The 22,393-nt window shown below is 49.0% G+C and overlaps 1 protein-coding gene across 1 annotated transcript in view; it reads right to left on the bottom strand.

The window, feature by feature from the left end:
* AOC1 (amine oxidase copper containing 1) overlaps positions 1–22,393 on the bottom strand; it is a 353,649-nt gene that overhangs the window by 5,655 nt on the left and 325,601 nt on the right. The window contains exon 4 of the mRNA XM_069210758.1: positions 1,150–1,282. Coding sequence (XP_069066859.1) covers positions 1,150–1,282 — 133 coding nt within the window. The remainder of the gene's footprint in view (positions 1–1,149; positions 1,283–22,393) is intronic.

Raw genomic sequence — 22,393 nt, 5'->3', positions numbered from 1 at the left:
AACTTGTGGCTTCAAAACAGGTTGAGACATGTTACAGTAAATAACACCACCTTTCTCATTTTCTCCAAACATTTTTAGAACACTTTAGGACACAAATAGAGGTATACTTACTGGGATTCTCTATGCAGAAACACTAGGGCCCCATTATTACTATGATCTTACATGGCGGTTGTGTCACTTTTTCGACACAGCCTCAATGCAACATATATTTTGGGGTTTACAAAGCCACGCAAATCCTTATAACCCATTTCCTCGCCATGCACCACTAATTACACCACATATTACTTCCGGCGTCACTTCTTCAGTTACATCATTGATCATATCACTGCAACATTTGTACTAAAATTATTGATTGGTAAACTGCATGGCGGGGGAGCGAGTTATAGTTACCTTAGGGCACAAGTTATAGTTATTTGATATAACTCTCACTTTAACTGATTAATTTCTGTGGGTTAGTGTGTAAAATATGAACCTAACTATAACGACCTTTTAACCTTTGTTTTTTAGTGCATATATATATATATATCTAAACATATCTATAAATAAATAAGAATGTATTGACTCCCTGCCTCTTGGACTGGGGCTCGATCGCAGGATAATTGATTACCCGCTATTATTAAACAAGAACATGACGGACGATACAGTCAGGAATGAGGCACACCAGAAATTGCCTTTAGACAAGTTTATTGTAGCCTGGGAGATTAAGAAACACACTCGTTTTGACCAACTGGTAGTCTTCGGCATAGTAAGGGCATGTATCGTTAGGCTGTGTGGTGAAGGTATGTGCGGTAAAAGCATGTATTGTATTGCCATACAACTAATGCAGGCACCCTTCCAACCATACACAAGAGTGCCTACGTTGTCACTAGGCAGCCACAAGTGCACCAGCACTTTGAAAGAGCAGAACTGCTGCATATCTTTGAAAATATGTTTCATCTGTTGGGTGGTTGGAATGAGAGGATTATATATATTCATGCACCACAGGGTTTCAGGCATCCCCTTTTTCCATGCATCTGATGCTATTCAGAGACAGCACCCAGGCAGTGAAATGTCATATACCAACATATTCTATATATTGGGATAAAGTCCACGAGGGTATATCAAAACAACAAGCACTTTCACACATTCACAGGCAACTGGATAACTCACCTTATTGACAATGCCCTCATTGTTGCGTATGTAGCTCTCAAAGGATACAGGTGGCTCCCAGGGGTCATTTTGTGTATACAGGCTGGAACTAGTCTCTTCTCGGTCCTTCTGACTGGTCACTGCCAAGTGATACCTGACAGAAGTAAAACATAAACAATGGCATCTGAATAAACAAAGTCGACAGCCAAGAACAGCCAGCTATAGGGAAGAAGATCTTTTTGAGGAAATCTCTCTTCCAAAGAACTTGTGAGCAGGAGATCAAACAGAGAATGAAAATTGGTTTACACCTTTAAGAATCTGGAGTGTTGTAAAAATCTCTAAAGTGGTATCTTCTTTCATCTGCAGTGCTAAATTCTCAACTTATGGCTTACAAAATTGAATTTACCAACCTTATGAAAAACAATCAATGGTTAAGAAAGAAAAACTAAGGTAGGCAGTCTCCTTACAGAAACTCAGCCAAACTTTCTTTGTAATATGGCTTCGGCCTGATTTAGAGTTTAGCAACTTATTGCTTCACAAATGTGATGGGGTTCCCATCCTCTTAATTACAAGAGCATTCTATCCTATTCTACTTTTATTACGGCAGACAGGATATCTGTCACATTTGTGATGGAGTAGGCATCCACCAAACTCTGTCGTAGTTTGACTCTTGCTCTAGGCTAGACTGCTAGATAAGGGATGACAACACTTTTGTTTGTAGGTGACTAGGTCAATCTTACAACAAGTCGCAACTGTCGGTCCAACCCTCTTGGCTTAAAAGCAGTACCTCACCAAAAAACCCAAACAGTAAAAGGTGATTTGTGGCAGCCTTTACGCATGTACTCAAGAGTGCTAAATCTCAGGGGAGTCGTATTTAAACGGAGAATACCCTTTTCTCACATGATCAACAAGTCTCAGTCACACATAGGCAATGAGAGAGAGGCAGTGACGTTTTCAATGGGTTTTATTAACAAGACTGCAATCTACTATAAATTGCATGGGCTGCAATGATTAAGATAATGAACAATGCAGGAAACAGAATTGAAAAAACGAGAGTCAGGAATACAAAGACCCCACCATCTTGCAATAACATAAGCTGTAAAGCAGGTGTGAAATAAACCCTAACACCCTAGCATGATGAACCTAATCTCTAACCTAGAAGAAAGCTAGGTGTGTTAAGACTATTCTGCCAGTACCATGTCCATGAGAAGTGTGAGAAAGTAGCCTCTTTCTAGCATTGTTACCCCCACTTTTGCCCTGTTTGTGAGTGTGTGTCAGTGTGTTTTTACTGTGTCACTGGGATCCTGCTAGACAGGACCCAGTGCTCATAGATAAAAACCTATATGTCAGTGTGTTTTCCCTGTCTCACAGTGCTCATAGTTTGTGACCTAATGTGTGTGTTGTCAGTAGTGCTTGACTGTGTCACTGAGGCTCTGCTAACCAGAACCTCAGTGCTTATGCTCTCTCAGCTTTTAAATTTGTCACTGTAGGCTAGTGACTTCATTTACCAATTTCAATTGGCACACTGGACCCCCTTATATGTCCCTAGTATATGGTATCTAGGTACCAGGGCATTGGGGTTCCAGGAGATCCTTATAGGCTGCAGCATTTCTTTTGCCACCCATAAGGAGCTCAGACAAACCCTTCCACAGGCCTGCCATGGCAGCCTGTGTGAAATAGTGCACAGACTATTTCACAGCCATTTTCACAGCACTTAAGTAACTTATAAGTCACCTATATGTCTAACCTTCACTTGCTGAAGGTTAGGTGCAAAGTTACTAAGGGGCATATTTATACTCTGTTTGCGCCGGAATTGCGTCGTTTTTTTTTACGCAAATCCGACGCAAAGCTAACTCCATATTTATACTTTGCCGTTAGACCCGTCTAGCGCCAAAGATCTTGGAGTTTGCGTCATTTTTTAGCGTGGACACCTACCTTGCGTTAATGATATGCAAGGTAGGCGTTCCCGTCTAAAAAATTACTCCAAGGCATGTGCGCCTTATTTAAACTCTCGTGCAAAAATGACGCACGGGAGTGGGCGGGTCAAAAAAAATGACATCCAGCCGCTTTTGCGTCATTTTTTAACGCCTGGTCAGGGCAGGCGTTAAGGGACCTGTGGGCTCGGAAGGAGCCCAGAGGTGCCCTCCCATGCCCCCAGGGACACCCCCTGCCACCCTTGCCCACCCCAGGAGGACGCCCAAGGATAGAGGGACCCATCCCAGGGAACTTAAGGTAAGTTCAGGTAAGTATTTTTTTTTTTCTTTTTTGGCCTGATTCGTGCCCCCCTACATGCCACTATGCCCAATGACCATGCCCAGGGGACATAAGTCCCCTGGGCATGGCCATTGGGCAAGGGGGCATGACTCCTGTCTGTGCTAAGACAGGAGTCATTTCAATGGGGGTTAGGAGTAAAAAAAAATGGCGCAAATCGGGTTGAGGCCAATATTTTGCCTCAGACCTGACTTGCCCCATTTTTTGACGCCGAAGCTCCATTTTCCCCTACGCCGGCGCAGCCTGGTGTGGGTAATTTTTTTTTACGCACACCAGTCAGCTGCGCCGGCTAACGTCATTCCATAAATAAGGCGCCCGCATGGCGCTTTGGAATGGCGTTAGCCGGCGTTAAAAGTTTTGACGCACAACTGCGTTGGCGCAGTTGTGCGTCAAAAAGTATAAATATAGCCCTAAGTGTGAGGGCAGCCTTGCTCTAGCAAAGTTGCCCCCACATAGTCAGGGCCATTTCCCGGGACTTTGTGAGTGCGGGGACGCCATTACACGTAGAATGTAGGCAGTCAGAACGACAGACGCGTGGATAATATCTCGACAGATTTGGAATAACGAGGGGACGGATTGGAAGTGAGACGAGCATTAAAATAGCAGATTAATGGGCAAACGCCGCTATCGTTATTTTCAAGATTACAGTGTGTAGGCAGATTTGCCTCATAGCCCTGATGAAGTCGATGGACGAAACACGTGTTAGCTGTGGGGTTTGAATGGAACAACATCAGAAATCAAGATTGTGACTCAGTATTACTGGTTAGATGACTGAATTGAAATTGGACATTATTATTAAACCGAAGAGGAACTACATGGACACTGCTTCACCTCGTTATATGTCTATTATAGTATTTAACACCGTTCTAAGGACTCACAGTTTGGTGTACTTCTTATTTTTTGAAGGATAATCATAGTGACTACAATGGTCACATCATGTACATTTTGATATATGAATGCTTATACATCGTGCGCCTCTTATTTGTTTATAGCCATTACACGTGTGTACTACATATAAGTCAATACCTATATGTAGCTTCACAATGGTAACTCCGAATATGGCCATGTAAGGTGTGTAAAATCATGGATTTGTCCCCCATTCCAAATCTGGTATTGGGGAGCCAATTCCATGCATCCTGGGGGCTACACTATGGACCCCCAGTACTGCCAAACCAGCTCTCTGAGGCTTGCACTGCAGCAGAAGCTGCTGCCACATCACACAGGGTTCTGCCCTGCTTGGGTCTGAGCAGCTCAGTCCCAGGAAGGCAGAACGAAGCATTTCCTCTGAGAGCAGGGTGTTACACCCTTTCCCTTTGGAAGTAGGTGTTACAGGTTGGGGAGGGGTAGCCTCCGCCCACCTCTGGAAATGCTTTAAAGGGCACAGATGGTGCCCTCCTTGCATAAGCCAGTCTACACTGGTTCAGGGAACCCTTGTCCCTGATCTGGCGTGAAACTGGACACAGGAAAGGGGAGTGACCACTCCCCTGTCCATCACCACCCTAGGGGTGGTGACCAGAGCTCCTCCAGTGTGTCTCAGACTTCAGCCATCTTGCTTTGCAAGGTGTGTGGGCACTCTGGAGGGCTCTGAGTGGCCAGTGCCAGCAGGTGATGTCAGAGACCCCTCTTGATAGGTCCTTACCTGATGAGGTAGCCAATCCCCCTCTCAGGGCTATTTAGGGTATCTCCTGTGGGTCCTCTTCAGATTCTACTTGCAAGTTTCCAGCAGGAATCCTATGCAACTACTACTTCATCTTCTGACCTCGGATCAACCGCAGCCTGCTCCAGGAACAGCTGTAACACAGAAGGGATACTTTTCTTCTGAAAATTCAGCTCCAGCCAGCAACTGCAACAGATTCCATGGTGTGCATGCTCTAAGGACTCCCTGTCGTCATCCTGCACCAGAAGGACTGAAGAAATCACCCGTGGGGTGACAGAGTCACTCCCCTGCTCACGCAGGCACCTTCCAAGTCAATGACCAGTACTCCTGGACTCCTCTCACAGCAACGAGCGTGCTCCTGGACTCACAGAGGGTGGACCCCATTGACAAAGCCTCTTCTGAGGTCCTGCTGACGCAATTTGGAGGAGGTAATTTGGACAGCGACAGTATCCCTGTTCACTGCATCTTCTTCACCTCCTGAGGCCTCCGTGCACTATTTGCAAAATACCTTCATGCACAGCCTGGCCCAGGTTCCCAGCACTCTTCTTTGTGGTGCTGCACCAACCGTATTTTGCACCTCTTTTGTCTCTGTGTCCTGGGACTCCCGTGGGTGCTGCCTGGCATCCTGAGGGCTCTCTTTAGTGCTGAGAGCCCCCTCTTCCTCCTCACACAGAGTTGAGACCCCCAGGTCCCTCCTGGGTCCAGCCAGCGCCATTGTGACGCAAAACGTACATTTATCATAACCAAGGCTTGTTGGCAACTTCCAACATGAAATCATATCTGTATCCATCTTCACGTTGTGGGACATCTTTTGCATCATGCAGGAACCGGCTGGCATCTTTCTAGGGTGCATTCCTGCTGTCTTCGTCCAACGGGGAACTCTTCTTTTGCACCCTCTTCTGGGTTGACTGGGGCTCCTGTCATTCCTGGAACTTCTTGCGACTTCTGGACCTGGTCCCCTTCTTTTTGCAGGTCTTCAGGTCCAGGAATCCATCAGTTGTTGTTTGCTGACTTGCTTGGTTACTGCAATAATCCATATCACAAGGTGTAGTGTGTCCTAAGGAAACTTGCAGTACTTTACTCCTGCTTTTCTGGGCTCCGGAGTGGGGTAACTTACTTACCTTTACTGTATTCTTACTCTCCGAGCAATTCTGCACGCACTACACTTGTCTAGTGGGGAATTCGTGATTCGCATTCTACTTTCTTAGTATATGGTTTGTGTTGCCCCTAGACCAATTTTCTCCCATTGCATTCTATAGCATTTCCTATTGTTTGCAGGCTCCTATGTATAATTACTTACCTTATTTTGGTGTCTAGTGTATATTTTGTGTATAATTCTTACCTCCAGAAGGAGTATTGCCTCTAAGATATTTTTGGTACTGTGTCACCCAAATAAACTACCTTTATTTTTGGTAACACTGAGTATTGTCTTTACTTGTGTATAAGTACTGTGTAACTAATTGGTATTGCATGAGCTTTGCATGTCTCCTAGTTCAGCCTAAGCTCCTCTGCTCTAGCTACCTCTATCAGCCTAAACTGCTAGAATACTATTACTTCACTAATAAGGGATAACTGGACCTGGTATAAGGTGTAAGTACCCACTACAAACCAGGCCATCCTCATACAAGAAGAGCTCCCCCCAACCCTCATTACCTTGGAATGAGGTCTCCAGATCTGATTCCGTGGTGACACGAAGGCTGGGTCTGCATCAAGGTTTGTTTGTGTGAGATGTATTCATAGAGATCTTGTAGGACCCCTGATGCAGATATGTTCCCAAACAATAGATAAGAAGGTATGCTTGGGGCGGCAATTATATAAACAATTTCCTGAAAAGATACATTTTGTTACTGTAACACGAAAGTGGGAAAGTACATGATGTGAATACCTACGTATCTCATTTATCTTTGACGCTGATAGTGATGCCTTTACAGAGAGGCACTGATAATGTGAAACTAGAACATCTCCCTAACTATAAACATAGCAGCCATCTTGGAAGAAATAAATAAATAAATGTGCTAAAACAGAGCAAGCTAAGTAGGATAAATGTCACTAGGTGACGGGGGCACAAGCCTGCAAGTCAGAAGGCTAAGCTAAACTCCTGATTACCATTAAAACTAAATCAGATCCACTACAACTCTACATTGGTGTTCAATTCTAGCCTTTTAAACACTAAATCATGGATTCCACCTGAGCAAAATGAAGTAGGTGGTTGGGATGTTGGATACTGCAGCACATTCAGAAAGAGGAAAATAATGAGTAGAAATAAATATTTTTTTCCTCGTTGCCACTCTATTAGGAAGGCGTACCATTTTGGCACATTCCCAGTATAAAGCGTCTTGACACGTTTGGGAATGCACCAAAATCGATGTATGGATGTGTGGAAACACCCACGCTCCACCATTGGAATGCCTTCCTAGGGCACAGCAACGCAAGGTAGTGACTTGCACTACCTTGCATTACTCCAGATTTACCAAGCAATGGCGGGCTTGCATTGCTTCGGAAAACTGACTTATGGATTGCTTGGCCCTTGAGACACCATCCATGACACAAGGGCAATCAAATGATAAATCTAGCCCCAAGAGTGGAGAAGAGACATGGATGAGGGAGTTAAATTGTACCCAGTACTAACGGATGACAAGTCAAAAAAGAAGAAAGTACAGGGAGGGAAGGATACTGGTGTTCAATCCTAGTCTAGTAACTATAGTGATTCTTATGATTTCCTGGAGGATCTGCTGTCCTCCTGAATCTTTGAAATGGGGTCTCTAGTTGGCAGTTAGTCTACAACCTGTTCAAGTAGGAACCCTCACTCTAGTCAGGGTTAGAGAGATACCCAACACAGATAACCCTTGCTCACCCCCTTGGTAGCTTGGCACAAGCAGTCAGGCTTATCTCAGAGGCAATGTGTAAAGTATTTGTACAACCATACACAGTGACACAATCAAAACACCACAAATGGACACCACACCAGTTTAGAAAACTAGCCAATATTTATCTAAATCAAACAAGACCAAAACAAAAAAAATCCAACATACACAAGCAAATATAGGGTTTTTAAAGTGGAAAGAGTCTTAACGCATGGAAATCAATGTATGTGTTGTTTTAGCACAAAGTACCTAGTATGCTTAACAAATAATGCCGCACAGGTGGGCATGTGTCAGAAAAGCAAACAATACATCAATTCCTTACTCCAAAGTGAGGCTATGCATTGATTCTTTCTCTGCCGGGTAAGCGATGTGTCGATTCTTTCCTGCAGGGAAGGGATGCATCAATTTCTTGGCATGCAGCCTCAGGTCCGTGCGGTGATGTTGAAGATTTGACACCCAGGCACAATGCGTGGAAAATCCGTACGTACTGCAGTGATGAATCCACGCTGACCTGGCGATGCGTCAATTTCACTGTTGCTGCGTCTATTTTTTCGCTGCGCTGCAGACACTGCATTGATTTTTCTGCCTCTCAGCTCCAGTGTGTGGATTTTCAACTTGGGTTCACCAGCTTCTCCTTTGAAGAGCCCAGGGACTGGATGTGGCATTGCTGACTGAGGCCCTGAGACTTTAGAACAAGGGGCAAGCTCAGTCCAAGCTCTCAGAGAAACTTCACAAGCAGCATTTCAGAAAGCAAAGTCCAGTCCTTCCCCTCTTCAGGTAGAAGCAGCAGCAGCAGGCCAGCACAGCAAAGCAACAGGCAGAGTGTCAGGTACTCCTCAGTCATCAAGCTCTTCTTAGCAGAGGTTCCTTTTGATCCAAAAGTAATCTAAAGTTGTGGGGTCCAATACTTATACTAATTTCTGCCTTTGAAGTAGACAAATTTCAAATGAAAATCTTTGTAGTGCACAAGACCCTGCCGCTTCCTTGCCCAGCCCCAGACACACTCCAGCGGGTTGGAGAATGTATTGTGTGAGGGCAGGCATAGCCCTTTCAAGTGCACGTGTCAGATCCTCCTTCCCACTCTAGCCCAGGAAAGCTCATCAGGAAACTCAGGACACACCTCAGCTCCCTTTGTGGCACTGTCTGGAGGGAATTCACAAACAGCCCAACTGTCAGTCTGACCCAGACGTGTATTCAGTAGCCAGACAGAAGCATAAAATAGTCAAGCAAGTAAAATTCCCACTTTCTAAAAGTGGGAATCTTCAAACTTACAATCTAAAAACCAACTTCACTAAAAGATGTATTATTAAATTGTGAGTTCAGAGGCACCAAACTCCAGATCTCTATCTGCTCCCTATGAGAAATTATACTAAGAAGGTATTTCTAGGCAATCCCCATGTTAACCTATGGGAGAGAAGGCCTTACAATAGTGAAAAGTGAATTTGGCAGTATTTCACTATCAGGACATGTAAAATACACCAGTACATGTCCTACTTTCTAAAGACACTGCACCCTGCCCGTTGGGCTACCTAGGGTCTAATGCAGGGGTGACTTACATGTAGTAAAAGGGAAGGTTTGGGCCTGGCAAGGGGGTATACTTGCCAGGTCAATCTGGCAGTTTAAAATGGCACACACAAACACTGCAGTGGCAGGTCTGAGACATGTTTACAGGGCTACTCATGGGTGGAACAATCATTGCTGCAGGCCCACAAGAAGCATTTGAGTTACAGGCCCTGGACACCCCTAGTGCACTTTACTAGGGACTTACTAGTAAATCAAATATACCAATCATGGAAAAGCCAATTACCAGTATAATTAAGACAGAGAGCACTTGCACTTTAGCACTGGTTAGCAGTCGTAAAATTCCCAGAGTATCAAAACTAGCAAAAATGAATTACAGCACAGGATCCAAGAACAAGCGGTCAGAGGCAAAAAGTACAGGGAAACCATGCCAAGAGCTGCCAGGTCTAACACTGACCACCTCCAAGCTATGTAGTCCAGTCCTCAGGTGGAGGTCTCCCAGACAATGTTAATGATGCAACTATACCCATTAGTCACGCTCAAACCCAGGGTGGAAAGCAAACTTGGACAGCCCTAGTTGTGACAGTCCCAACTTAGATGGCCCCCCCAATGTGACAGTTCCTATTCCTACTACCACAGCCATGACACATCCAGTGGTGATTACCCCTATTATAACAGCCCAGATTGTAACTATTCCCTTCGGGACTGCACCAAATGCAGTAGTCTAGGTTCCTGTAGGATCAGGTGCAACCCTCTGAGGTCCTCTTACCACTACTGTGCTCACAACTCAAAATTCACAAATAGTTGTGTGGAATCCAAATCTTTTGGTAGGAACTTTCACCCAGGAACATTCTTTAGTGTTTACCACACAGTTTGCTCAAGTTGCTACTGGGTTTTTAGATTGAGGAACTTATTAAATGAAATTTGGATACAAGATATCTAGATGGGTACCATGAAGATGAGCTACACTTTTTCAGAAAAGGAATCACTGGATGTGCTGTGAATGCACATGAAAGATTGGCAGAATTAGTGACGCTATTCAATGTTGATTTATCTTGGAGCCAGACCAATCGGAAGAGTTTTAGAAAACATGTGAATGAAGAAATTATCACTAATATGAGGACTTCTTGGTTTAAGATACACATTAGGAAATTTGTTGTTAGCATACACAAATTGAGTAATCTGGATACAGTAAGGGGGAGATGGATAAAGAAAGAAGTGAAGAGGAAATCAAAGGAGGATACTGGGGGGACTAGTAAAACAACCCCACAGAATGATACTGATATAAGCGCTTTCCTTTTAAGGGAGGATTCTTGGAGGGGAATATGTGCATGTTTCCTGGAGTCAAGTTGATCTTACCACATTTACATATCATTTTCCCAAAATTGAGGGAGAACCCCGACTTGGGGTACACTCAGGTTGAGAGGTTTGTGAAGAGTCCAAAGGTTCTATGGAAACATTTGAACATTTTATTTTACACATTGTGGTTTATAGTGATATATGAGCTGAATGTAAGGTGTCAGTACAGTGGCTGATTGCAGACCCTACAGTGTAGCTCACAAAAATGTGAATCTCCTTTGGAACACAGAAGTATGAACAACTGATTAATTTCTTGAAGGGTAAGGTTCCACAGAAAGAGGTTGCTTGGTTGAAGCTAATTCAGACTAAGGCCTTGTAGGAGGCTTGCCTGGCTTCCAGTGGGTGCCAGATGGTACTTACACCTTGTGCCAGGTCCAGTTATCCCTTATTAGTAGATTAGTAGTGTCTAGCAGCATAGGCTGATAGAGGTAGCTATAGCAGAGAAATTTAGGCTGAACTAGGAGACATGCAAAGCTCCTACTATACCACTTATAACATATAGGTACTAAATCATAAGAAAGACAATACTCAGAGTTACTAAAAATAAAGGTACTTTATTTTAGTGACAATGGGGGTCATTCTGACCCCGGCGGTCTAAGACCGCCGGGGCCAGGGTCGGCGGGAGCACCGCCGACAGGCCGGCGGTGCCCCGCCAGGCATTCTGACCGCGGCGCTTCGGCCGCGGTCAGAAGAGGCAAACCGGCGGTCTCCCGCCGGTTTACCGCTGCCCTTAGAATCCCCAAGCTGCGCCGCCATGGGGGATTCTGACACCCCCTACCGCCATCCTGTTCCTGGCGGTTCGCCCGCCAGGAACAGGATGGCGGTAGGGGGTGCCGCGGGCCCCTGGGGGCCCCTGCCGTGCCCATGCCACTGGCATGGGCACGGCAGGGGCCCCCGTAAGAGGGCCCCACAAAGTATTTCAGTGTCTGCCTAGCAGATACTGAAATACGCGACGGGTGCAACTGCACCCGTCGCACCTTCCCACTCCGCCGGCTCAATTCTGAGCCGGCATCCTAGTGGGAAGGTTGATTTGCCCTGGGCTGGCGGGCGGCCTTTTGGCGGACGCCCGCCAGCCCAGGGCAAATCTCAGAATCACCGCCTCGGTCTTTCGACCGCGGTGCGGTGTTCTGACGGCGGAACCTTGGCGTCCGCCAAGGTTAGAATCTGCCCCAATGTGCCAAAAATATCTCAGAGGAGATACTCCCTTAGGAGGTAACTAAAATACACAAAATATACACACAAACTAAAATCAGTTAAGTAAACCAGTCAGACAGTAGTGTTGTTAGCATACACAAATTGAGTAATCTGGATACAGTAAGGGGGAGATGGATAAAGAAAGAAGTGAAGAGGAAATCAAAGGAGGATACTGGGGGGACTAGTAAAACAACCCCACAGAATGATACTGATATAAGCGCTTTCCTTTTAAGGGAGGATTCTTGGAGGGGAATATGTGCATGTTTCCTGGAGTCAAGTTGATCTTACCACATTTACATATCATTTTCCCAAAATTGAGGGAGAACCCCGACTTGGGGTACACTCAGGTTGAGAGGTTCGGCCGTGGTCAGAAGAGGCAAACCGGCGGTCTCCCGCCGGTTTACCGCTGCCCTTAGAATCCCCAAGCTGCGCCGCCATGGGGGATTCTGACACCCCCTACCGCCATCCTGTTCCTGGCGGTTCGCCCGCCAGGAACAGGATGGCGGTAGGGGGTGCCGCGGGGCCCCTGGGGGCCCCTGCCGTGCCCATGCCACTGGCATGGGCACGGCAGGGGCCCCCGTAAGAGGGCCCCACAAAGTATTTCAGTGTCTGCCTAGCAGATACTGAAATACGCGACGGGTGCAACTGCACCCGTCGCACCTTCCCACTCCGCCGGCTCAATTCTGAGCCGGCATCCTAGTGGGAAGGTTGATTTGCCCTGGGCTGGCGGGCGGCCTTTTGGCGGACGCCCGCCAGCCCAGGGCAAATCTCAGAATCACCGCCGCGGTCTTTCGACCGCGGTGCGGTGTTCTGACGGCGGAACCTTGGCGGACGGCCTCCGCCGTCCGCCAAGGTTAGAATCAGCCCCAATGTGCCAAAAATATCTCAGAGGAGATACTCCCTTAGGAGGTAACTAAAATACACAAAATATACACACAAACTAAAATCAGTTAAGTAAACCAGTCAGACAGTAGTGCAAATACAATAGGATGCAATAGGCCTAGGGGCAACACAAACCATATACTAAGAAAGTGGAATGCGAACCACGAATGGACCCCTAGGCTAGTGTAGTGTGTAGAGGGTCACTGGGAGTGTAGGAAAACATTAAGGGTGTCCAAGATACCCCACCACAAGACCCCGGAAAGTAGGAGTAAAGTACTACTATTTTCCCAGAAACACACTAAAGTCGTGATAGAGGATTTTGCAAAGACCATAACAGACTGCAAAGCACTGAAGACGGATTCCTGGACCTGAGGACATGCAAAGGAAGGGGACTGAGTCCATGAGTCGCGAAAGTGTCCGGGGGGGGCAGGAGCCCACTAAACCCTCGATGAAGGTGCAAAATGGCTGCCTCTGGATGGAAGAAGCTGAAGATTCTGTAACAACGAAAGATGCTAGGAACTTTACCTTCATGCAGAAGATGTCCCACGGAGCGCTGGAGGGTGTAGATTTGTTTCCTTGGCAAAATACCACAAACAAGCCTTGCTATTTGCAAGAGTCATAGTTGAAGAAAAAGTGTTCTGCCTGGGCCCAGGAAGAACTAGGATGTTGCCACTTGGGAGAGAAGACAGAGGGGGCCCTCAGCAACGTAGAGAGCCCACGCACAAGAAGGTAGCACCTGCAGAAGTCCTTGAACACGGGTTCAAGAAGTCTGACATGGTGGTCGTCTCAACACTTGAAAAGAGGGTCCCACAAAGCCAGAGATCAACTCAGGGTGCTGAGCATCACAGGACAGAGTGCTGGGAACCTAGGCTTGGCTGTGCATGAAGGATTTTGTGGAAATGTGCACAGAAGCCCTTATGGCTGCAGTTCACGCGGTGCGAAGGATTACTGTCTGGAGAGGGGAGGCAAGGACTTACCTCCTCCAAATTTGGACAGTTGGACTATGGACAGTCTGGGTCACTTGGGTCCACCACCTGTGCTCCAGGGGCCATGCTTGTCAGGATGAGAGGGGTCCCAGAGTATCGGTGATGCTGAAGTTGGGGCCTGCTGGAGCTGGGGGAAGATTCCGTCAACCCACAGGAGATTTCTTCGTGGCTTCCAGTGCAGGATGAAGGCAGGCAGCCTCCAAAGCATGCACCACCAGGAAACAGTTGAGAAAGCCAGCAGGATTAGGTGCTACAATGTTGCTGGTAGTCTTCTTGCTACTTTGTTGCAGTTTTGCAGGCGTCCTGGAGCAGTCAGCGGTCGATCCTTAGCAGAAGTCAAAGATAGAGGTGCGGAGGAACTCTGGTGAATTCTTGCAAGTCGTTATCTAAGGAAAAGCCCACAGGAGAGACCCTAAATAGCCCTCAGAGGAGGATTGGCCACCTAGTCGGGTAAGCACCTATCATGAGGGGTCTCTGACGTCACCTGCTGGCAGTGGCCACTCAGAGGCCTCCAGAGTGCCCTCACACCTCTGGATTCAAGATGGCAGAGGTCTGGGACACACTGGAGGAGCTCTGGGCACCACCCCTGGAGTGGTGATGGACAGGGGAGTGGTCACTCCCCTTTCCTTTGTCCAGTTTTGCACCAGAGCAGGGACTGGGGGTTCCCTAAACTGGTGTAGACTGGCTTATGCAAGGAGGGCACCATCTGTGCCCAGACCGCAGGAGGGCAGAACCCTGTCTGTGGGGTGGCAGCAGCGGTAGCTGCAGGGAAAACCCCAGAGAGCTGGTTGGCAGTACCCAGGGTCCAAAGTGGAGCCCCGGGGATGCATGGAATTGGCACCCCAATACCAGATTTGGCATGGGGGAACAATTCCATGATCTTAGTCAAGTTACATGGACATATTCAGAGTTACCATTGTGAAGCTACATATAGGTATTGACCTATATGTAGTGCACGCGTGTAATGTTGTCCCCACACTCACACAGTCCGGGGAAATGGCCCTGAACTATGTGGGGGCACCTTTGCTAGTGCAAGGTTGCCCTCACACTTAGTAACTTTGCACCTAACCTTCAGCAAGTGAAGGTTAGACATATAGGTGACTTATAAGTTACTTAAGTGCAGTGAAAATGGCTGTGAAATAATGTGTGTGTTATTTCACTCAGGCTGCAGTGGCAGTCCTGTGTAAGATTTGTCTGAGCTCCCTATGAGTGACAAAATAAATGCTGCAGCCCATAGGGATCACCTGGAACCCCAATACCCTGAGTACCTAGGTACCATATACTAGGGAATTTTAAGGGTGTTCTAGTGTGCCAATTAGAATTGGTAAAAATGGTCACTAGCCTATAGTGACCATTTTAAAGGCAGAGAGAGCATAAGCACTGAGGTTCTGGTTAGCAGAGCCTCAGTGACACAGTTAGTCACCACACAGTAAACACATTCAGGCCACAAACTATGAGCACTGGGGTCCTGGCTAGCAGGATCCCAGTGAGACAGGCAAAAACAAACTTACATACCTGTAAAAATGGGGCTAACATGCCAGGCAAGATGGTACTTTCCTACAGGCCCTCATTACAAACACGGGGGTAAACACCGTCGACAAGAGCACCCTTACCTAGATCCACACAAGACACCATTCACAACACACACCATGGCAGCCTCCAAACACCTACGCTTCACAGAAAGGGAGCTAAGAACCATTGTGGATGAGATACAGAAGGTCAAGCTCCAATTATTCAGGGCACAGGTCCAGCACACACCCATCTCCAGGAAGATGGAGCTATGGCAGACAATTGTGAAGAAGGTCAATGCAGTGGGACACCATCCACGCACGAGGGACGACATCCGCAAGAGATGGAACGACCTGCGTGGGAAGGTGAGGTCCATGGCATCCCGACACAACATTGCAGTCCAGAAGACTGGGGGTGAACCTCCACCAACACCACCGACTACACTTATTGGGAGGAAAAGGTATTGGCCATCCTGCACCCTTGGGGACTCACTGGACTCACTGGAGGAATGGACTCGGGTAAGTCATCTACAAATACCCCATATCCATCACACTTTTAATGCATGCACCACCCCACCCATCCAAAAGCCACCAGGACCACTACCCCACCCAGCCCACATTCACAACACCCAGCCACCCTGCATGCCCACAAACCCACTAACAGGCCCACATCCCTCCCCCTGTGCACTGCCACCTACCCCTGCAAGGAATCACAAAGGCACTACACCACCCACAATGCACCTCCACATCCTAAGCAAAACACAATGCAAACCTAACAAAGGCATCCTGCATGGCCCTTAAGTGTAAAAACCTGCACAAAACAGCCCAGACCTGTGCACCCCATCCGATCATGCAATTGCAACAGACATGTCCATTCCCCCCAACAGGCACCACTACCCATGCCACCCTGAGGGACAGGACAAGGAGTGGCAGTGCCCCACAGGGAGACAGAGGCACCACCCAGGACACCAGAGATGGAACCCTGGACATTGATGAACACCCTGGCCCCTCACACAGTCCTGGACTGTCACCATCCAGCAGCCCCACCCAGGACACAACTGACACCCCTACCACCCAGCCAGAAACATCAGCCCATGGCAACTGTCCCACACCTTTGTATCCAGGCCACAGACTAGTGGCACACTTGGACAGAGGCCACAGTCACCCCCTACCAACAGGCAGGAAGACGATGGCCCCAGTACAAATGGTACTGCCAGACCTGTGCAGGGGACATAGGCACAGGGGGCTAGGCCCAGTGGGAGGGCATCACTGGCACAGGGCGGAGGCCACAGGATGGATGCTGCAGCCCAGGACGTGATCTCTGAGGGCCTGGGAGCATACCATCATACCCAGGACAGATTGGCCCAGATAGTGTCCACCCTGGAGCAGAGTCAAAGGATGCAGGTAGCACGCCACCAAGAGGCCATGGAGCAGTGGAAACTGCACAGTGCCACAATGGCCACCATAGCAGGTGCGCTACTGCACCTTGTCCCAACACAGCCTGAGGCCCGCACAGACCAGGAAGCCCCTACTACAGGCCAAGATACAGACCGGCTAACAACATCAGCAGCAGCAACTGGACTTGTGCCACCATCTCAGGACACACAGGAGACCTGCATCTCAACCCATACAGGCCAACACCAGGCACCCAAACGGTCCCTCAGGCCAAGGTTTGGGACAGGAACACCTGCCACGACCAAGACCCCCTCAAAGAAGTGACTCTGGCAAGAACTGTCCTTCAAGTGTCCCACTGAACCAATGACCAAACCGTATAAAAACAACACCAAACACCGGAAATGATGGACATACCACTACTGCCAACAAATGCTACAACCATGTTGCCATATTTTACAACCACCAGAAGCCCACTCCCATCACTCTAAACTGCACAATGTAATCCCTGCACCAAATAAAACACCAGTTCACCAATTACAATGTCCCCTGTCATTATGTCGAAACAAATTGAAGTATGGATGCAATTGTCTTATAAATCATTTATTCTTATCTGAGTAGCAGGAATTGCACCCCACGCCTAACATGTGGTTGTGCCAACAGAACTGTCAAACAATTTTATCATAATGTTACATGTCCTATGCAGACCTGGTCACAGTGGCAATGTCTATTGACCCAACAACCCCCTAGATGAAAAGGCACACTGACAGTATGCTGCACAGACAGCAATCTCATCGATTAGTCCCACATAGTTACTGGAAGTAGAGTTGTATCAGTTGACTCCTGGAATGTACATATTCCCCCTCCTCATGATCACCATCACTCTCATCCCCTCTCTGAGGAAGCAGGTCCGGATATACAGCCAGCACCCTCTTCCTCCAAGAGGGGGATAGAATTCCTCACAGCCACATTGTGCAGCATGCAGCAGGCCACCACTATTCTACACACCTTTTCAGGCTCATAGACCAGGGATCCCCAGAGATATGTAGACAACGAAATCTAGCCTTCAGGAGACCTATTGTGCGCTCTATTTCCCTCCCAGTACGTCCATGTGTCTCATTGTAATTCCTCTCTCCATCTGTCCTAGGATTCCTCACTGGTGTCAGGAGCCAACGCATGTTGGGGTAGCCAGAATCACATAAAAAAGGGGGCAAAACAGGACTGTCAATTACAACCCTCAGTGGCAGACAGCCTGGCTGTCTGCTATGTGGCAATACGTGTCAGACACACCTACCTATGATCCATCCTCTGTCCCCTTGTAGTTGTTCCATCTTGTGTGGCACACTACTGTTCCTTAGCACAAAGAAATCATGGACTGATCCAGGGAACATGGCATTCACATGCAGTACACACCAATTGAATGTTCATGGAATGAAAGTTCTTCCTGTTTCCGTACACCTGTTCACTGACTCTTGGGGGGATGAGAGCAATGTGGGTTCCATCGATGGCACCTATGACATGGGGTATGTTGGCTGAATTGATGGCAGGGAGGTCAGCACTTTGGGGAAACCTCACATAGGACTGCTGGTGTCGTACAAATGCATTCAGGAATCTGGACAGTATAATGCTAAACATTGGCTGGATACAGGAAATGAACAAAGTTCATGAATAGTAGCACAAGTGAGTCTGTAATTGATAGTGATGTGACACTCTACCATGGTCCGCAAATCAAAAAATGGTCTGTACACTGATGGGGCCCTCCCTCGCCACAAGGGTCTGTACCTAGGAGGAGTATAGAACACATGTGAGGAACACACATACATCTGCCCACAATGTTTCCTATTCAGCACTGCTGGCATGATTGTCGACAACACATATGCATGGTATGTGTTACACTGTAGCAACATGTCCACAATGATACATCAGGACTGTTCAGTTGAGCAAATGTATATTGGTTCATGCCTATGGTTGTTTGGGGACAATAGGGCCTGCATGGGTCAGATGAGAATTAACAACTGCGTAGTTAAGGCCAAAATGTCTGCCGCCTGTAATCCAGAAGTGTTGTGGTGGAAGTGACCTCATACCACTAGCGGGTGACATAATAGCATAAGATGGTGTTTACCGCTGTGTGCAAATTCATTGGTTAACATGGTTGTCAATGGGTACTCTTAGCGTATTATAAGCTCCGCCGGCAGTGACAGTGCACACCGCTGCAGTGCATACGCTTACTCATCACCCCAACTTCACTTGACTCCCGGATCTTGTGCATGAAGGTACTCCACTGAGTGTGCTGCTGTGTCCTGCCTCTGGTCATGGAAATGGCACGTGTGGCAGGGGAAAGGGCCCCGGCCTTCACCAGCGAGGAAATGGAGAATCTCGTGGACAGGGTTCTGCCCCTGTATGCCAAGCTCTACGGTCGGTAGAGGTACAGGTGAGTAGGAGGATTGGGGGTCATGGATGTGTGTAATGGTGGTTGATGGCTGTGAACATGTGTGCATGTGTGACACTGTATAGTCCAGGGTTCCTGACATGCTGTGTGTGTGCTGTTATGCTGTTATATATGTCCGTCCCATGGTGGACGTACAGCCAGCTGTATGTAATGGCCATTGTCTGACCTCTGTGTTCCTTTTTCTGTGTGTCCCATATAGGTCGCGCCCACCAGAAGAGGGGACTTTGGCAGGCCATTGCCAGGGAGGTGCGGACCCTGGGGGTCTACAACCGGAGGAGCATCCATTGCAGGAAGCGGTGGGAGGACCTGCAGCACTGGGCGAGGAAGAGCTGCGAGGCCCAGCTGGGGAAGTCCTCCCAATGAGGAAGGGGTGCCCGTCGCACCATGACCCCCCTGATGTTCTACATCCTGGCGGTGGCCTATCCAGAGTTGGATGGGTCGCTTGAGGGCATCACAGCAGCCGCAAGGGGTGAGTACAGTGTCATAAAGCTGACTCTGCGCGGTTTAGGAACTAGCTGGGTGGGGGTGTGGGCTGTGGGTGCCCCTAGGCCAGGGTGGTCATGCCAGGGTAGCTCCCTTGTTTGCAGGCTCAGAAGCACCCCTACCCCAAAGGTACAATTGGACAGCTACTAGTGTGAAGGGTACTGTGGGTGTCAGGTGTGCATATGCTGGCGTTAGGCATTGTACCCCATTGGGTGGTGACTACCATAGTGACTGGTTGGGCAAGGCCTAGTGCACAGGGTAGCTCTGTGTGTGTTGTGTCCACCAACGGTAGTGGTGTTGCTGGCCTTGACCATGTGTGTCCTCTATCTTTCCTCCTCTATTTGTTTTGTCACCCTGTCCTTGTGTGCATTAGCATCATCTGGCGGAGGAGCAGAGGCACCGGCGACGGAGGGAACTGCATCCCACATGGCCCAGAGGGTGAATCCACGGAGGATGAAGGCACCAGTGGGACGGAGGGTGAGGGGAGCTCCACGACAGGGACAGGAGGGGATACCAGCGACAGCGACTCCTCCTCTGATGGAAGGTCCCTGATGGAGGCAGACACCTCTGTGCCCACCCCAACAACAGGTACAGCTGCCACTCCCCCTACCAGCACCGCCCTCCCAGCAGCCCCTCAGCGAGTTTCCTGTGTCCGCTCACCCAGGAGGGTGGGCATCTCATTCGCCCCAGGCACCTCAGGCCGTGCCCCAGTCAGCCCTGCTGCCTTCAGTGAGGAAGCTATTGACCTCCTGAGATCCCTCACTGTTGGGCAGACAACGATTCTGAATGCCATCCAGGGTGTCGAGAGGCATTTGCAGCAAACAAATGCATACCTGGAAGGCATTCATTCTGGCGTAGCAGCCCAAAAGAGAGCATTTCAGGCTCTGGCCTCAGCACTGATGGCAGCCATTGGCCCTGTGTCTAGCCTCCCCCCTCCAACTTCCACTACCCAGACCCAATCCCCTCTACCTCAGCCTATCCCAAGCACACCATCAGACCAGCATGCACACACATCAACACACAAAATGGCTCAGGAAAACAAAAGCACCACACATCCCACAGGCACTCATCCAAGCACCATACCCATGCACATATACCAACATCAACTTCCTCCACTGTGTCCCCCTCCTCCACCTCCTCCACCTCCCTTCCAGTCTCGTCTCCACTCACATCTGCATGCACTATATCATCATCCACTGCCTCCATCATCAGCACGACCATCACAACACACTGCTCACCACCCCCACTACCATTCACACGTCCCCTGTGTCCTCTCCCAGTGTGTCTGTGAGACCTCCTCCCAAAGTACACAAATGTAGGCACACACCCACTCAACAGCCATCCACCTCACAACAGCCTCCAGCCCATGCACCTTCACCCAAACTCAGCAGACGTACACCTCCTACAACCACTACCTCCTCTTCCACTCCCACACCCCCTCCATCCTGTCCCAGTGTGTCTAAAAAACCTTTCCTAGCTAACATTAACCTCTTCCCTACACCTCCCCCCGTCCTTCCTCTGGGGCCAGGATGCCTAGATCCCAGCCCAGCAGCTCAGCCACCAAATCTGCATCTGCTGTAGTCCCTGCAGGTCCGGGAGGCTCGAAGGGGGCACCCGTCAGAGCTGCCAGTGTGCCACCTACAGATATGAAGGACCACCCTATTCCACCACCTGCAAAGGTCAAAAAGGGCCCAGCTTCCAGCAGGGGAAAGTCACACCACCCACCCAACAAGGCCTCTCCCGAACACAGGGAGGACAGTGCCAAGGTCCCGTCAGCGACTGCCAAGGTGGGGAAGGGCCACATGACAAAGGGCAAGTAACCTCAGAGCACGATGCCTCCTGGTGAGGGGCTGGTGGCCACCATTTTGTCAGGGATGGCAGCGACCTGCACCACAATCACCACCGCCACAACGACCGCCACATCCACCGCCACCTGCACCGCCACCTGCACCACCACCTGCACCGCTGCTGCCACAATGTCAGGCTGCAGCATCCTCCTCAAGGATCAGCCATCCGAGGCTGCCTGAGATGGTATGGTATCTCCCTCCACCACAACAGACACTTGCACCACGGCCAGCACCGGCAGCATCTCTGCCTCAGCCACCTGCACCACCATCTGCACCGCCACGTGCCCAGCCGGTACCACTCTGTCGGACATCAGCAGCAGCATCACCAGTGGACAGCCGTCCGAGTCTGCAGGTGACGTCCTGGACCCTGGACACCCCACTTGAGGCACCACCTCCAGCACTGGCACAACCAGCAGTTGGCAGCCTAGGTCACCGCAGGATGGAGTGAGGCTCTGCCTCCATGGAGTATCATGCTACCTGTTCCAGGTACATCGCGTGGCTCAGACACCAAGGTGAGAGGATGTGAACTGCCCACCTCAGATGCAGCATCACTGGGCACAAAGCCCCATCCAGAACCAGTGGAGAGATACATCCACTCATCCAGTCCTTGGCAGGATGAAGCACTCTTGGCACAAAGCCCCCTCCAGAACCAGTGGAACATGTCACCCACTAGAGAGACTGTGGCTTTCTACTCCCCAGGAGCAAGCAGTTGGCAAATCACCCACTTGAGGGACTTGAGAGACTGTGGCTTTGCACTCCCCAGGACCAGGCAGTGGGCAACCCACCCACTAGAGAGACTGTGGCTTTGCACTCCCGAGGAGCAAGCAGTGGGCATGGAGCCCCCTCAAGGAG

This window comes from Pleurodeles waltl, chromosome 10, assembly GCF_031143425.1.
Source record: "Pleurodeles waltl isolate 20211129_DDA chromosome 10, aPleWal1.hap1.20221129, whole genome shotgun sequence".
In the NCBI taxonomy this organism is placed as follows: domain Eukaryota; kingdom Metazoa; phylum Chordata; class Amphibia; order Caudata; family Salamandridae; genus Pleurodeles; species Pleurodeles waltl.
Note: the sequence above shows the minus strand (reverse complement) of the source record. Positions and strands in the feature narration are given on the sequence as shown.